The 18,913-nt window shown below is 35.9% G+C and overlaps 1 protein-coding gene across 3 annotated transcripts in view; it reads left to right on the top strand.

The window, feature by feature from the left end:
• The window catches only part of RASA2 (RAS p21 protein activator 2), a 119,453-nt gene that overhangs the window by 33,157 nt on the left and 67,383 nt on the right, over nucleotides 1-18,913 (top strand). For all 3 annotated transcript variants that reach the window (XM_039248535.1, XM_039248536.1, XM_039248537.1), the window contains exons 4-5: nucleotides 7,257-7,351; nucleotides 18,333-18,409. In XM_039248535.1, the coding sequence (XP_039104466.1) occupies nucleotides 7,257-7,351; nucleotides 18,333-18,409 (172 nt within the window). The remainder of the gene's footprint in view (nucleotides 1-7,256; nucleotides 7,352-18,332; nucleotides 18,410-18,913) is intronic.

Below are 18,913 nucleotides of genomic sequence, written 5' to 3' on the forward strand. Positions count from 1 at the left end.
TCACAGAATTAGAGGAGGAAAAAACAAAACATGTTTGTGGTATATCCACTGGAATATATAAATTACAATAGGAAGAGGGTGGTAGAAGTGAAACTGGGAATATAAATTGGGGCCAAGTTGTGACGGACCCTGAAAACTGCTAAGAAGCTTAGACTTCATCCTATAGAAAGTAGTGTTGAACCTTTTAAGAATGAGAAAGCTTTAAAAAAAAAGAAAAGAAAAACTTTTTAAAATTATATAATGACTATGTATACATGAATACTTTTGTAGTTTAACAACTTTTTAAAAAAAATTTTTATTTTTGAGAGAGAGAGAGAGAGACAGAGCGTGAGCAGGGGAGGGGAAGAGAGGGGACATAGAATCTGAAGTAGGCTCCAGGCTCTGAGCTGTCAGCACAGAGCCCGAAGCAGGGCTTGAACCCATGAACCCTTGAGATCATGACCTGAGCCGAAGTTGGACATTTAACTGATTGAGCCATCCAGGCATGCTGTAGTTCAACAATTTTTTTATGGTCTACAGCATTAATTTCCAGAGTACAAACTCAGTGTCTGTAGATTACATATGTAAATGTATGTATATGTATATATGTTCTTTTAAAGTATAGATACACACACTTTACCTATGTAATCTGTAGTTTATGGTTTAGAGTAGAGACGTTAAGAGTCAGGGAGGTTATTATCAAATGAGATGCAAAGGACAGTGGCAGTGGGAATGTGAGTGAGAGAATGTACTTCACTTGAAGAAGCTTCAAGGAGGGCTTAGGGTCTATAAGGGGATGAAGGATTCTGAGAAAGGAAAGAGTTAAAAATGGCATTAACTGAAATAAAGAATACAGGATGGGAAGAGGAGAGGATGACTTTGATTTTTTTTTTTAAGTTTATTCATTTTTGAGAGAGGGAGAGACACTGTGAGAAGGGGAGGGGCAGAGAAAGAGGGAGACAGAATCCAAAGCAGGTTCCAAGCTCCAAGCTGTCAGCACAGAGCCTGACACATGGCTCGAGCTCATGAACTATGAGATCATGACCTGAGTTGAGGTTGGACACTTAACCGACTGAGCCACTCAGGCGCCCCTAATTTAAAACAAGTTAAACTTGTATTACCTGGGGAACATCTTGGTGGACACCGTAGTTGACTGTTGGAAATACAGATCTGAAGCTTAGAGAGAAGACCTGGAGATGTGAATTTGAGAATCCTTCATATGAAGTGATACTTGAAGCCTCTGCAGGAATGCATGAAATTGCCCTGGGAACAGATAAGTAAAACACAGGGAAAATGAGGCTTCAATGAATATTGATAAAATTTATCAGGGAGGTAGGAATAGAGATAGGAGAGATTCATATATCAGAAGGCCAGGAGATCTTTTAATGTCAACTAGAGAGAGGTAGAATAGGGTAAGGGTTGGATAAAGGCTTTTCGTGATTATGAGAGACGCTTGAGAACAAGTGTCTATCATGTCTTTTTAAGAAAATTTTGTAATTTTCATTGTATATAATATAGTTATCATACATTATTTCTTGAAAAGGCCTTTAGTTGAGTTTCATAATTAAGATTTCCAAAAATTCTCTGTGCTTCTTTTTGGTTGTTGTTTTTAAAGTAAAAGTCAATTATACTTTTAAGCAAAAAAAATTTTAAGTAAAAATCAGTTCTTTGTGGAACAGTATCAGAAAGCCATAAGTTGGTGTGAGAACTTTTTTCAAATAAGTTTATTAAGACAAAATTTTTACATTTAGTGGCATTTTTTTCCCTTTTACATAAAGGAATTATTATTAAATTGAGCATGTATGTACCTGTTAAAGTTGGAAAATGGTTTTCATTTATGAATTTGTACATTTTTGTAGTTTAACATAGTTTCTTTTCTCATTAACTTATAAAGTTCGGTTGTTGCTTTTTTAAGCATCCACAAGGGATGCAGAGGGAGCAGAGGGGAGAGGTAGAAAATCTTAAGTAAGGTTGCATGCTCAGTGTAGAACCTAACTCAGGGCTCAACTTTGGGATCTTAACACAAGCGGAAATCAAGAATCACACCCCACTGAGGCATCCAGGCACCCTGAGGGTTTTGTTTTTTTAATTTTTAATTTTTTAGCTATTGAAAATTGAGTTCAAATATTTTATAATTCTTAGTTGCCAGGTTGAAGATTAACAGTACAATAGCATTTTCAAGTGAAATTTGAGCTTTGAAACTTAAGAATATCTGAGAATGTGCACTAGCCAAATACAGTTTTAAGAGCTTGTTTGTTTATTAACTATATAAGTAATATATGAATTTTTGTCTTTTTATAAAAAAAATTTCAAATTGTGGGGCGCCTGGGTAGCTCAGCCGGTTAAGCATCCGGCTTCAGCTCAGGGCATGATCTTGCGGTTCGTGGGTTCGAGCTCTGCATCCGGCTCTGTGCTAACAGCTAGCTCAGAGCCTGGAGCCTGTTTCAGATTCTGTGTCTCCCTCTCTCACTGACCCTCCCCTGCTCATGCTGTCTCTCTCTCCCTCTCTCTCTCAGAAATAAATAAAACAGTAAAAAAAAATTTTTTTTAATTTCAAATTGGAGTACTACAGATAATCCTAATTCATTTTGACCACTGACTCCCTCCCAGTCCACTTCCCAAAAGTAATAACTGCTATTAATATGGGGGAAATTATTTTATGTTAGGCACAAACTCGATTATGAATTCAAAGCTTGAGACCTAGGAACTTTGCCATAAAAAGATAGGAAGTTGCAAAATTAAGGCTTTAAAAATCTTTTACTGTGTGATATATTTACCTAAGGTATAGTATCCTCTCTTAAAAGGAATGTAAAAATATAAAAGTTTTATGTAAGAATGTATTTCCATTTCCAAAGAGAAAAGAGAAAAATAAAACATATTTTACCTTCTCATGTGTATTTTCTAGGTATTTTAATTTGAGGGGGAATCGAGGCTCAAAAACTAAACTATGGTTATCTGACTTTGGCAACTTTTTTTTCTTTCCCCTTGGTTCAGAACAGTATAAGAGAATTTCAGTAAGATATCAGAGACCTGAATTCATTCTTGACTCTGTCACTTACTGGCTGTGTGACCTTAAACACATCACTTCACCTTGTTAGGCCTGGCTCATCTATAAAATAAGACTGAGTTTAAGATTGCTAAGGTCTTTTCCATCTCTTCAGTTTGTAATTTCTGCTGGTATTTATCTCTGAAGTCAAACCCACTGTTTAAAAATTGCCTAAGATGACACTTTCATATCTGTTTGCCTAGGGTCTCTATCACTTATCTATTGGTACATAACAAACCATTGCAATACTTGGTGGCTTAATACATCAACTATATATGTGGTCATGATCCTGAGAGTTGTTAATTTGGGCTGAGCTCATTGGTGGTTCTTCTGCTGGTCTCAGCTGGGATCACTAATGTGCACTTATCTGGAAGATTGACTGGACTGAATGCCCTGATGCATATGTCTGGTGGCTGGTGCTGGCTCTTATCTGTGCCTTCCTTGTCACATGATATTCGGGTTTTAAGAGTGTAAGCCCTGCTGCATAGATGTGTATTAAGATTCTACTTCCATTACATTTGCTGATGTCCCATTTTGGTAAAAGCAAGTGACATGGCCAAACCAGGGTCTGTGCTAGAGGAGACCACACAATGCAAAGACTAAGGAAGTATGATTTTGGGGAACCATTAAAATACCATAGAGAACAAACATACCCTAAACTCTATACATGAAGGCATCAAAGTTTTGTGATTGACTGAAATGCTCTTGTTGACTTTGTGCCAGAATTTGTTCAGTGTTCTGGTCCATTTTGATCCTGTATAGACAGTTACAGTTGTCACTACTTATATCTGCTCTTTTCATCCATTTCTACTAGTTTCCATGTAGGAACAGGACTAGCAAGATTTGCCAGTTGGTGATCTGTATCAGGATGCAATTTCTAAGAATATGTTGTGTCTAAAAATGGGCCCCAAATATAACATAGTTTTTACAGATGGCAAGAAAATCTTGTTTAGAAGTGGTGCTGGTAAGCTGAGAATACTTTTTTTTTTCCTACTTAGAGACCAACAAAGATAATTTCTGTGCCCACATTTCCTTCATTTCTTTTTGTGTTTCCTCTCCTTGTCTTATTTTAAGGAGCTGGTACAGCATCTGGTGGAGTGTGTGTGTGTGTGTGTGTGTGTGTGTGTGTGTGTTTGATCTGAGCTCTTTCTGTCTATGAGTTTGTCAGGACAGTGGGGAAATGAAATAGTACCTTTATATAATTTGTTGAGTAGTTTGTCCCTGGAAAATTTTTTTTTTCCCTTGAGGTTGGTGATTTCATGGTCACTAAAGTAATGAGTTAACTTTGTTCAAAATGGTGAACACTAAACTATCTTTGGGACCATTAGAGGCACAAAATTTTTGCAGCCAATCAGAGAAGGGCTTCTCTCTCAGAGGACAAGAATCATTCAACTCTTTCATGACAATGAGTGCCATGGATGCACAAGATAGGTAGAAGGAGAAGGTACTTGCTTCTGGGAATTTTTACCATGAATTAAGAAAATTCTCATTTGGAAAGACACCTCTGATATAAAGATGGATACTCAATGATCTGAGTAGAGTTCCTACTCTACTTTTTATAAATTTTACTAATTAAATAGATTTTGGTTATGGGAGTCTGGAAATCATATCACCATTTAAAGCACAGTGGCATTGTGATTATTTATTGAATGAGTAAATGAATCAATTAAGCCAGTAAACTTCCAAATACATTTTTTCAAAAACTCTATTTTTAAGTTGGCATCTGGCTTTGGTGATACTTATAAATATAAAATAAATACACACATGTATATATGTGTACATATTCATAAATTATGTATAAAACTAAAAATCCTGGTAACTGTGATTAGGCCTTAACGAGGAATCTACCAGTGAGTTACTGGATAGTGAGTAAACTGTCTTAAAATTACATGCCAGATAATATCTGCATTTTTCTGGAAAGAGGACATAAACGGTGAATAGATACCAAGATTCTTAAAGGGGGAAATGAGTTGTTTTCAAAATGTTAAGAACTTCAGCTATAGGATATGTACATCTATTTCTATATGTACATGTATGTATATATATGTGTCAAACTCTTATATGTTGCCTTCATGTTCATATCTGGAGTGGATTCAGTGGTAGATGGAACCACTTGATAGACTTTTGATAATCCTAATCATTTGTGACATAATACCTTGTCATAATTCTGTATCTTAAGTCATTCTTGGTATTATATTGATTTGCTAGGAATTTGCTATAATTCATAGGTAAAACCTTAGATTTGTGTAATTTGTCTCTTAACCTAAACTTCAACAGTATAAAGAATATTTGAGTGCCTAAATTCTGTACTTGGCTTTTAATCTGTATATCCAGTAGTGGAAGAATTTGTTTTCCCATCATTTTGTGTCTTTAAGTTTAACCAAAAAAAGCGCTAAAATATATTATTTTTCTGGTTCCATTTCCTACAAGATTTGAATGAATTATAAATTATGTATATTCACAAGAAGATTTGGCCTTTACATTAGACTTCATCCAGTTTATCCATCTGTCTATGTATTTTATTTATTTATGTTTATTTATTTTGAGAGAGAGAAAGTGTAAGCAGGGGAGGAGGAGCAGAGAGAGAGGAGGGAGAGAATCCCAAGCAGGCTCTGCACTGTCAGTGTAGAACCTGATGCGGGACTTGAACTCACAAACTGTGAGATCATGACCTGAGCAAAAGTTGGACACTTAACCGACTGAGCCACCCATGTGCCCCTGCAGTAGTCTTCAGTATATTCACAGATTTGTGCAACCATCACCACTACCTAATTCCAAATAAAAATTTAATGAAAGTTTTTCGGTATTTTTTTCTTGTCATACCTTTCCTTAGCACTTAAAACAGAAGAATTGAGGGGCGCCCTGGTGGCTTAGTCGGTTAAGCGTCCGACTTTCGCTCACGTCGTGATCTCACGGTTCGTGGGTTCGAGCCCCGCGTCGGGCTCTGTGCTGACTGCCAGCTCAGAGCCTGGAGCCTGTTTCAGAGTCTGTGTCTTCCTCTCTCTCTGACCCTCCCCTGCTCACGCTGTCTCTCTCTCTCNGAGCCTGGAGCCTGTTTCAGAGTCTGTGTCTTCCTCTCTCTCTGACCCTCCCCTGCTCACGCTGTCTCTCTCTCTCTCCTAGAAATAAATAAAAAAAAACATTTAAAAAAAAAAAAAAAGAAACAGAAGAATTGATAAATCCTGATAGAAAACTTTTTACTGTTTCCTAAACGTTTTCAAATGTAGAACTGAAAGACCAAGATAGATCAGAAGAGAAAGAGCATGAAGTATAATTGGGGCACTTAAAGTGAAAATTTGTATTTGATGAAAGAAAGTGAACGTTGACTTTAGTATATATTCTTTGTTGAAGCTTTTGTGTAGAGTCTTGGAATAAATTGTCAGTCATATGCAAAGCTGTGTCTGCTTCTCAAAACTTGAATTGAGGAAGGAAATGCTTTGTACCAACATGGCAAATACCTCATTATAATAAGAACATTTCTGTTTCTTCCTCTCCTACAACTTTGTTCTTTGTACTGTATCTTTCTGTAAGAAGTAGAAACTAGGGAACTGCCCTGATTATTATTATTTATTATTATTATTATTTTGGTACACATTAAAGCAACGTAAGCAATGTTTATAATGTTTTAATGAAAGCAGATTTTAAAGAAAATTACTGTTTTAATCTATAATTTTCAAGTCAGTTTTTAATATTGTTAGTGATGTAGGATATTTATCTTTTTCTCTTAATTGGAGCTTGTGAACTCTTATTAAATGCAAATATGTCTGTCTAGATAGAACATGTGGTTTATTCATAGTGTTAAAGATTTGGTAGGATTAGTTTGCACTCTCACTGGACATTGCTTTTTACATGGAATGAACTTTGGGTGAAAACGTGAATCTGAGTAAGTACTAAAAAAATACAGTTCATGTAAATACAACTGAATTTTTGTCTAATCCTCTGATTCAAAATGACCCAGAAAAGGGTCTTCCAAAGAGCAGGGAGAACTGAGGCACTTTTTCATTCTTTAGGATATAGGAAACAACTTGACCAAAAATCTGTCACAGAATTTTGAGACCCATTAAAGCAAAAGTTTGGTGAGGAAAAAAAAGTGGATTTTTTAATATCAGTAGGTACAAATTATTTAAAAATGTTTTCTATAAAGTATTACATGTAACAGTGCAAATGATTTTTTAGCAATGCTAGTGATTATACAAAATCTGTTTTTCTTATATTGTTTTATTTCCTATAGGAAAAGTAGCCATCAAAAAAGAAGACTTATGTAACCACAGTGGCAAAGAAACTTGGTTTTCACTACAGCCTGTTGACTCCAATTCAGAGGTTCAGGTAAATACTAAGGCATAAGTGGTATAAGAGATTGTCAGCATGCAGAAAATGAGTGGGAAAAAAACTAGTTATGCTGATTTATACAGGCAGTGCTATTATACATCATTTTAAATTCTGGGACCAAATATTATAGACCTTTAGGTAATATATAGCTGGAAAGAAATGCCTTGCCTTAAATTCAAGGATAATGCGTACGTGTGTGTGTGTGAGAGAGAGAGAGAAAGAGAGTTTGGGGAGGTTATATTTGAGACACTCTTTTCCTGCTTTAGTTCATTTGTTTGAGTCACAGTGGCAAATTATTAACTTTTTTAGATGGCAAATTATTTTTTAAGAGAAAAGCTATGTTAATTCTGACTTTGGAGAGAATCGAAGTCTGTGCTTTTATTTGTTCTGACCAGGATATTGGTTATTCTCTTAATAAAACTAGTCTTGGGAAAATACTCATTCAGACCGTGCCTGAGCCCACCTTGTTAAGCCTTTCATCCCCACACCCAGCCTTCCTGTGTTCACTCTTCTCTTTATATGGAAGGGTATTGTTACTCTTTTTAAAGCTCTTCTTTTCTCTTGCCTGAATAAGAGCTCTTACAGATTCTATATATGAGTAAAGATATATGTTTAGCCAAGTAGCTTAACTTTCTATTTCTTTCTGAAAAGTCTGAGTTACTCTAAGAAATTGTTATTTCTATCTGAAGGGAATCCTTTTTTTTTTTGTAACCCTGTTTATTTATAAAATATGGGAAGGATTGTGAAACCATTTCCCGAGGACATACTGCAAGCAGAATTCTTCCTCTCTAAAAGAAGTTCTAATTTGCTGCTGTGACTCAAACAGAAGTTTAAGACAAGAAAAAGTACTTTATGTACACCCACAGATATTTGCAAATAAAGTGCCTGTGTCTCTTATTTCCTCATAACCTCTCATGCATTCTCTTTGATTAAATTCTCAAAAACTTAAGTATTTGTATATAAAACCCCTTCTAAAGTACAAAATATAATTGAAACTTTTCCTGTTTTGTTCACTCTACCTCATTTTAATGTTCTTTTTATTCTTTTAGGCAATAACTATTATTCAGACCCCAATTAGCCACTATTGTATATGACACAGGTGAAAGGCAGTGTGACAAAACGGAAAGGCTTTTGCACAAGAAGTCAGAAAATTTAGATCCTAATTTTCATATGTGGTTCCTTTACTGACCTTGAGTTTTATTTCTATAAAATGGAAATAAAAGTTGCTATGTTGACTCATATGATTGTGAGAATTAAGTGAAATATTTTTAACAGTGTTTTGAACGCTGTGAATTGCTACACAATCTAAAATACCTGTTTACCATCAGTCTCTCAGGTGGCTCTTTCCACAGTATACCTTTACCAAAAGGTAGATATGAAAGTTTTAAAGTTATTAATATAAAGCTATTAAAAGTTTTTCTTTTTAATAGCTTAACAAAACCCAAGATAAGAAAAGGCTTTGAGAATTTGGTATAAAATGAAATTTGAGGATTATTTTAAAGATGTAATTTATTAAAGTTCATTCTTTTCTTATGGGCAATATAAATTTGCCAGAGGATTTAAGGCCCTCAACTCTCAAAAAGTAGAATTCTCTATAGAATGTATAATTCTTGGAGATGGTATTAAAGATTAGTACTAGACAACAGGCTTTTATTTAGTCGAGTATGTAAAACTTATCTCTTAATCATAAAATCCTGGAAATAGTATTTCACTGTTAGAGATGTCAACATTTTTTATTTGTTATGAGTGATTTTCATGACCATGAGTTATTAACCTTTACAAGTCTTTAAATGGTAATTTGTAAGATCTACTCTTTATTTTTTTTTTAATTTTTTTATGTTTTATTTATTTCTAAGAGAGAGAGAGAGACAGCATGAGCAGGGGAGGGTCAGAGAGAGAGGGAGTCACAGACTGAAACAGGCTCCAGGCTCCGAGCTGGCAGTCAGCACAGAGCCCGACGTGGGGCTAGAAACCACGAACCGCGAGATCATGACCTAAGTGAAAGTCGGACACTTAACCGACTAAGCCATCCAGGCGCCCCGAAGATCTACTCTTTAAAATACACTTTAGAAGGAAGAGTATTTTAGTGGGTGGGAGGGATGCAGAACACCTTTCAGGTTAATATAGTACTATTGGAAATATTGTTGTTTGGCCCCAAAACTGATAACAAGAATACTAAATTAACTTTGTGAGCCTAGAAAAGATAGAAGAGTAGCCTATGCTTCATGCAAATCCTATTTTGTTAATAAATTTGTTCATTTGCATAAATTTTATAGAATTTTACAAAATATCCTGGAATTCAGAGCAATTGATGGTGCCATAGGAGAAACCTATGAGACAAATTGAGTTCATTAGGAATCCCACCTACTATTTACTATTAGTGACTAAATGGTATATACCAGGCACAGTACTAAGTACTTAATATGCATTTTCTCATTTAATCTTCAGAAAAGCATAATGAGGTGTAGGTAGCGTTACCTGCATTTTACGAATATAGAAAATGGTTTCATAGAGGTTAAATGATATCTCCAAAGTCATAGAACTGTTAGATGATGGAGTCATGCATGGTTCCAATAGAGATCTTGTCTGATTCTAAAACAACTTCACTGCTTTTGACTATTTGTGCTGTTGGTCATGAAAAGGCTTCAGCAGATTCTTAGGAGGGAACATCTGAGTATAAGGAGTAGAAGCCTACTCAAATTAGCTTAAAGAAAAAGGGAGGGGCATTTGAAAGTTCCTAGGGAACTTCTTGGAGTATAATTACAGGAACTTTGGTATGCCCAGGGAGAGCTGGAAGTTGTTAGGCATTTACTTAAGATGAGCTGCCTCTTAAGTGGAGGTCAGGTTCTTACAGTAATAAACTGGATACAGTTTACATAGTCAAAGTTATTTTTGAAAAGGTTTAATTTCTCAAAGTATACTAAAATAACGGATAGGGTTTTTTTTGTTTCTGTTTTTTTTTTGGTTGACTACTACATAAAATAGTTGGCTTGCATTGGGGACCATGGTGAATGAAAAATATGTATTGTATCTTTTTAAAAAATTTTTTTAAATGTTTTATTATTTATTTCTGAGAGAGAGAGACACAGACAGACAGACAGCATGAGCAGGAGAGGGTCAGAGAGAGAGGGAGACACAGAATCTGAAGCAGGTTCTAGGCTCTGAGCTAGCTGTCAGCATAGAGCCCAACACGGGGCTCGGACCCATGAACCGTGAGATCATGACCTGAGCCGAAGTCGGATGCTTAACCAACTGAGCCACCCAGGCACCCCTATTGTATCTTTTTAAAATGTTTATTTATTTATCTTGAAACAGTTTGTGAGCGTGAGTGGGGCAGGGGTAGAGAGAGGATCCCAAGCAGTTTCTGTGTTGTCAGTGCAGAACCCATTGTGGGACTCAATCTAATGGACAGTTGAGCCAAAATCAAGAGTTGGACACTTAACCGACCAAACCACCCAGGCGCCCCTATCTTGTATCTTTAAACTGTGGGCTTTCACTCAGTGCAGCAGTAGATACTGCAAGGGGCACTTGGGAACTATATCCACTGATTCATTTTTTCTTCTTCCTATGCTCACTGTGCTCATTGAGTATTGTGCTCACTGTTTAAATAGTGTTTTTTCCTTTCCCTCTCATTTTGTAAAATGAACAGTTAATATTTTCTCTCTATTGTGCCCTCTCCTTTTAATACTATTCACTTTGCAAAATGAAAGGAACAAAATCCACTATTTAATGATGAGATTCCTTTGTATTCTTTAAGTCTGATGAGGTTACATGTTTCTCACTTCTGCTTCTCCCTAATCTCTTGCTGACAGCTAAACAATGCCCACATCAGCCGTTGAGTTTACATGACCCTACAACCCCTCAGTTTCTAAGATCTGATTTAGTTCTCTGCCACAATTTAGAGAATTTGGCCCAACTTGGGTCATATGTCCACTGCATTCTAATTGGTATGACTGGGGCAAAGTTACTGTAGAGCAGTCTATTTTGGGGCTTTGGGTAGGCATCTAAGAAAGGGTTTAGATAGAAGAAATTATTGGCATCTCTCCTTCAGAGGGGAAGATGTTTGTTTTCCTAGCTCTACCACTAAATTGGCATTTGTACCCAAAACAGTTGCTAACCTGTTGTTGTGTGAGAATCTTCATCTGTGAAATGAGAACTTCATTGTATAGGATTCCCTTCAGTGTTGAAGTTGTCGGGACATAATGTGCGAAATGTAATTTAGCCTTCAAATGAAAAGATCCCAGTAGTAGTAAGATGAGTTTTATATCAAAAGAGTTGAAAGTTACAAAGAACACTAACCTCATACTTTGAATTGTTGCCTGGATGCTTTATTATTGCCATTAAAAATGAAAATTATTTTCAGAGTGCCTGGGTGGTTCAGTAGGTTGAGTGTCTGACTTCAGCTCAAGTCATGATCTTGCAGTTTGTGGGTTCAAGCCCCACAGCGGGCTCTGTGCTGACAACCCAGAGCCTAGAGCCTGCTTCAGATTCTGTTTCACCCTCTATCTCTGCCGTTCCTTCACTCAAACTCTGTCTCTCTCAGAAATGAATAAATGATAAAAAAAATGTTTAAATTAGTTTCAGTTTTCTTTTCAAACATTTGAGATATTATTAATATTTCATGAATATATTTTTCTCCACTTTTTTTCTGTTCCTTTTTTGTTTTTATTTTGTAGTTTCTCCCTTCAATTGAACCCTTCTCTTCTTAACCCTCTCTGATCTGCCTTCATATCCCACAATGAACCAGAGAGAGAGCACAAAAGATTCTCCATAATGTTACCCATGACGTTGTAACAACAAGTCTGGTGGACATTTTTCAGTCCTCCTCTTACATGATCTTCCAGTAGCTTTAATATAGTTGACCACTCTCCTTTTTGAAGTATTCTCTTCCTTAGTTTCTGGTTGTGGTTATCACCCTACTAAACTTAGTACTAAATTTAGTGTTCTTTCTCCTCTTCTTTTCCACATAAATGAAATTAATATGGATTCTGTGGGTGCCTCTTTCCATAAACCCCCTTTGGCTTCAGTGATCAGCAGATCAGCAGCCATGCTATTAGCTATATCATCCTAGAACTCAAAACAAGCGAAGTATTTTTCCTTTCTTTAGTTCTTAAGTGCTGTGATAAAGAGCGTGCCTTTACATAAGACTGATTAAACCATATCTCCTACATGGAAAAGTTAGTGCTCTCATTAGTTAAGGGTGTTTGTCTCATACAACTTGTACAAGCAGTAAATCCAGATGGGCTGTCAATCATGTCTTTTTGATGTAATGACTTAGTTAATAAGTCTTTACCAACAGGCTTATCTTGAATTTCTGGATCATGCCATAAGTTATTGATTGTTTTATGGGGTTTTTTAAATAGGGCCTCTGCCCTACCTATTTAAACAAGCATTACAAATAATAAATGCAATGATCATATCTGTTAATACATACATCTGGGTTTTTTTTACATGCCTGATTAAAGATAGTGAACATAGGGGCGCCTGGGTGGCTTAGTCGGTTAAGCGTCCGACTTTCGCTTAGGTCATGATCTCACGGTTCGTGGGTTCGAGCCCCGCGTCGGGCTCTGTGCTGACTGCCAGCTCAGAGCCTGGAGCCTGTTTCAGTCTGTGACTCCCTCTCTCTCTGACCTTCCCCTGCTCACGCTGTCTCTCTCTCTCTCTCTCTCTCTCCTAGAAATAAATAAAACATTTAAAAAAATTTCCTTTAAAAAAAAATAAAGATAGTGAACATAAAGGTACAATTCATTATTGCAGGTTGATTTTGTAAAAACTTCATTTGTAAAACTGTAAACGTGAAATGACGAAGGAACCATTCTATGTTGTAATAAATACTTCTTTAAGGAGAACAAATCCACCCATAAATAAGAAAGATTAAGGAAAACCTTTATTTTGTTTTCCATCTGACAGCTAATTGTGTCCAAAATGATTTACTATACATGAAAATATCTGTCAAATAAAAAGAAGTTGGGATATCTCTCCCAATATAAATAAAACTTCCCACCAGTTGAAATATACTGAGTTCTTTTATGTGGCATGGTTGTCATGATGTATTTTGTGATAAAAACTAAAAAAAACGAAAACCATACTCAAGAAGTTTTTAAGTATGTGTATTGGGTTTTGCCCAGATACCTGTAATTCACCTGAATTTCTGAAACTGTATGCTGAAATTCTCATGATATCTTCTACAGAAATAGTTTTTTTTGTGTGTGAACTTTTGTAAAAGTGATTGAAATAAAGCTAGCATATAAAATACTAAACTTTCACATAGTCCCAGAGTACTATAAGTTCCTAAATATGCTACCTAGTACAAATTAATGTGATATAATTGCATATATCAACTTAACATAGTCACTGCTATAAAATACATATAGAATTATAACTCCCAAGAATTTGGTTTACTTTATTTATATTTTTTAAATTTTTAATGTTTATTTTTGAGAGAGAGGCAGAGCACAAGCTGGGAAGAGCACAAACTGGGAAGGTGCAGAGAGAGGGAGACACAGAATCAGAAGCAGGCTCCAGGCTCTGAGCTGTCAGCACAGAGCTCAATTTGGAGCTTGAACTCATGAACTGGGAGATTGTGACTTGAGTCAAAATCAGGCACTTAACTGGCTGAGCCCCTCAGTTATTTGTTTTACTTTAAATAAAGCCTCTAGAATACCTTGCCACTTATCTAATCTTCCAATATTTTCTGACATATATTAAAGGTATACTATTTTGTCATTGAACCTCCCTTAAGGAGATTGGATAATAAGAAAGCAGTCATGGACCAAATCATATTGCATGTGTATCATCAAACATAGTTTCTTATCAGAGTTGTGTTGTTGGTTCATTGTGGCTCATGTCTCCTTTTTCTCTAGTTGCTTTTAGGATTTTTTTTTTATCTGCTTTTAGCAGTTTTACTATGCTCTGCCTACATACGGTTTTCTTTATGGTTATCCTATGGGTGTACCTTGGGGCTCTTAAATCTCTGCCTTGATGTCTTTCTTTAGTTTTGGAAAATTCCAGGCAATTATTTCTCTATCATTTTTTCCTCTCCTTCCCTAATTTTTTCTGTCTCCTCTTCTGGGACTCCAGTTACATGAATAATAGCCCATTTTCCTAGGTCTCTTATGTTCTCGTCCTCTCAAGGCTTCACTCTGGATATTTTCCACTGACTAATTTATCTTCCATCTTACCAGTTCTCGTTTCAGCTGTGGCTCATTTGCTGTTAAATACATCTTCATTGTGGTTATTTTACTACCTAGTTCTAAATTGTTCTTTTGATACACTTAATATTTTTCGGGGCTTTGTTGGCTTTTTCATTTTGTTGTTTACCTTAGTAAAAATTTTAAGCAGTTATTTTGACCTCTGTCAGTTAACTCCAACATTTGCATCTCCTGTAAATCAACTGCGTTTTGTTGGTTTTTGTTTTCATTTTTGGTTTTGGCGTATGCTGTTGTCTTCTGGCACGCTTCATAATTTTTGATGGAATGCTGGACATTGAAAAATATGAAAGTGTTTAGGTATAACTTGAAGCTGTGGATGATACATTTGTTTGTTCTTTTCCTTCAGAGATTTAGTTTTTTATTTTTGGCATATCTAGAGGTTAGGGATTTGGCTGATTCTAGGCTAGGTTTTGGTCTTTGTTTTTCTTTTCTTTTTTTTTTCTAACATTTGTTTTTTTATTTTGGGAAAGAGAGAGTAAGTGTGTGTGTACACACAGGCTGGGGAGGGGCAGAGAGAATCCTAAGCAGACTGCATGCTGCCACCACAAAGTCTGACATGGAGCTTGATCTCACTAACTATGAGGTCATGTATGACCTGAGCTGAAATCAAGAGTCTGACTCTTAACCGACTGAACCACCCAAGCGCCCCAGTTTTGGTCTTTGTAAAGGCTGGCCAGTGTTGTACACTCTTACTCCTTAGGCATAGTCCTTTGAGGTTCCAGTAGAAAACCTGCATATTTGCCAGTGGCACTCTACCTTGTCAGGCTCTGGACTCCAGTTTTTATGTGCCCAGCACCATGAGACTGTAGACTGCTTTAAGTTCTTCAGCCTCTCAAGCCACCGCTGAAGTGAGGAAGTCCCTTCAACAAGCTTCTTCAAATGTCCCACCAGCAACTTCTACTTATATATTATTGGCCAAAATTATATCCTGTGGATGTCCTTAGCCACTATTACCTGGCTTCAGAAGTGACTAGGAAATGTTTTGCTGAACTCAAAACTACCCTCTCCAAAAACAAAACAAAACAAAAAGCACCAAAGTTGTTTTGTTATAATCCAAATTTATAAAATGATGACAGATGTAAATAAAACCAGACTTTTGTATGAATGTATTAACATACTAAATATTTTCTCTAAGATGTTCAGAGATTTGTTCAGAGATGTTCAGAGACTACTACTGAAATGTAGTCCCAAGTAATTTTTTTGAAATTTTATTTTTTACTAAAACCAGGACTCTTTGGTAATGGAAATTTTTAAAATATAGAAGAGCAAAAAAAAAAAAAAAAATCTGAAATCCTACCAACCAAAGATAACTTCTAACTTCTGTCAGTGTTTTAGTAGATGACTTGTAGTAAATTCATGTAGCAATACATATAGTATATTTTATTTTTACAAATTAACATTATCCAGCCTATTTTGTAACTTGTTTCTTTTACTAAGCATCATGTATATACTTCCATGTTAAAGTATACAATGAGATCGTGTTTTATAGTTTAGAAATGATAATTTCCTTGATTTAACTTATAATACTTTCTTTTAAGTTTATTTATTTATTTATTTAGAGAGAGGGAGAATCCCAAGCAGGCTTCCTGTTATCAGCACAGAGCCAAACATGAGGCTCAACCCTGAGAGGGAGATGGAGAGGCGGGGGAGAGAGAGAGAGAGAGAGAGAGAATAAACGAATGAATGAGAGAGAGAGAGGAAGAGTGAGTGAGAGAAGGAGGGAGCCAGAGTGAGAGCGCATGTCCCAAGCAGGCTCCCTGCTATCAGCGCAGAACCGAAGCAGGCTCGACCCCAAACCACAAGATCGTGACCTGTGCTGAAATCAAGAGTCAGAAGCCCAACCAACTGAGCCATCCTGGTGCCCCTAACTCATAATGCTTTTTAATTTCAGTGTTCCACCCTAATAGTATATGTCTTGTGTTTACCTGCTCTGTCCCCAGTCTTTTCTTGACCAGGTTAAATACACAACTATGTTATTGTTGACTAATACCAAAGGAATGGTCTCTTCAACAGCCAGTAGGAGTAATGAACATATTAGGTAGGCTCTGACCGAATGATAATGATTCCTAGTAGAATTCCATTAAATATATATATTTTTTTTATATCAAAGCTTTTCTTGATACAGTGCTATGAATTTTATTTGTGAATGAAAGTATTGTACTTTTTTCCACGCTATTTTAACAGTTTCAGTTGTTTTAGAAGTAGAGTGGATCCCAGATATTTCCTGAGAGACTGTTGGGAGTGCCTTGTTAGCATACAGTTTCTACTATAAAATGCATACATGTTAAAATAGTAAAACTGCTTTGAGCTGCAAATCTTGATGCAGTTGGCTAGGCTTACTCAGTAAGTGACACACACATGCTGACCTGACAGCAAAGATGATTCAGAATTCTAGTTGAGTAATATTAAAAATTACCTAGAAGAGGTCATTGTCCAGTAGTAGAGGTTATGAATATTAAAGTAGAATTAATGAAAGACCTCTTTTATAAATTTTGTATGAATTTATCATTAGTTGTGCCTGAATTTTTATTGGAAAATTGGCTTAATATAATTCCAATTCCACCTAACTGCCAATTTTACTACTGCTGATGCTTTTGTTTCTTTAAGACCTAGCTTTCTCATGCAGAATTTTGTGTTGAGATCCATCAATCAGTGTTTATTGCTCTGCACTTACTATTCATCTAACCCTGAGCTTTGTACTTAGTGGACCTCAGATTCACTCTTACAGAGCAAACCCCCATAAGATAGTGAGGCCAGTTCGGGTTAGATTGCTGTGAAAGAATGTCTGAAATGGGTTATTCCAAAGAGGAACAGTGACTTGATAATGAACTTTCCTACCCTCTGATGAAATTATTTACGTCATCAGACTCTAGACATCACACTCCTGAAATCTCCACTGTGGGAATTTGTCTTGTCAACTGAGTGGAGGTAATCCAAGATGGATCCTTAACCACTTCAGAATTGCTCATCACTGGTGGCAGCATGGAAATATCAAGCTCTAGATTATATTGTTCCTAAGCCTTCATTTCATGAGAAGTTGATAGTTTGCTTTAAATTTATATATAGTACTGAATTTTTAAAACTCCATTTATTAGCAGCTATTTAAGAAAGTACTCATTTATTTATAGAATCCCATTGTTTTCATCAATGCTTTTGATTGTATATTATCTTTTGTTTATTGTCTCCCCACTAGATTGTGAACTTCTTATAAGCAGTGATTGCTATACATCTATTGATTCCTACCTAGCCCTACAGTGCCTACAAAAATATAGTATATAGTCGATGAATCCTTAATTTTCAGAAAAGTGTTGACAAATTGAGTCTTACTAGTTTAACTTAGTTTTGTTTTTCAGAATTGTATGATTTCTCTTGACCTATAGTGATACTGCCTCTAACCTTATTGATGGTTTATCTTTTCTGGAAAAAGCATTCTACATTTTGCAATTTACTTTCATTTCAAAATTTCCTAAAACATAAATGTTTTTTTAATCTGTGGTATTGAGATTCATAAATACTTTTTAAACTGGGATTACATTCTTAGATTTGAATGCCATGTCTGATATAAGCATTTGACTACTAGATCTACATTGTTGGTTGTTAGTCATTTAACAAGTACTTAATGTGGGCAAAGCCATGCGCTAGGGATTACAAAATTAGTTAGTGAATAACTAAATATTATAGGTGCCATTTGAAGAAGTACATACCTTTAATAATTTGTCAGCAAAATCGACTACTTAGTTTGCCTTTTTTTTTTTTCCTCATTATAGGGTAAAGTTCACCTTGAATTAAAACTGAATGAACTGATAACAGAGAATGGAACTGTGTGCCAGCAGCTTGTTGTACAGTAAGCATATTTTTTTCTACCAAAATCAACTGGAAATGATTCTCCATTTTGTATTCTTTGAATGTTAAGCCAGTACCTTATTTTATATACTTCAGAAACTTTTTTGAAAAATGAAACTCTGCTGTGTTGTTCCTTTTTTAAGTTGATTTCCAGTTTGTTTTCTTATGTCTAGTCTACTCAGCTTATGATAAGTCATTAATTCATTCAAGGTTACTTATTGAATGTGGGTTAAATGATAGAGTTAGGCAAGGGGCTGTTACAGAATCATGGATAAGTATGTCTATGTCTAACTACCTGGCAGAAGACAATTGGAAAGGCTTCTGTTAGAGGACTTCTAGAGAAGAGACTCTGACACCGCAGAGCTGAGCATTCGGAACCCTGGGACTAGAACTAGATGGCTACCTTGAGATGTACTAGTATTGATTCTCACCTACTTAAAAATTCCTTTTTTTCCCTCAAGTCACTTTTTTTGTATCTCAGACTCTTAATCTTCTAACTGTTCTG

The sequence above is a fragment of the Hyaena hyaena genome, unplaced genomic scaffold (genome assembly GCF_003009895.1).
Source record: "Hyaena hyaena isolate Hyena2069 unplaced genomic scaffold, ASM300989v1 scaffold_311, whole genome shotgun sequence".
NCBI classification, from domain to species: Eukaryota; Metazoa; Chordata; class Mammalia; order Carnivora; family Hyaenidae; genus Hyaena; species Hyaena hyaena.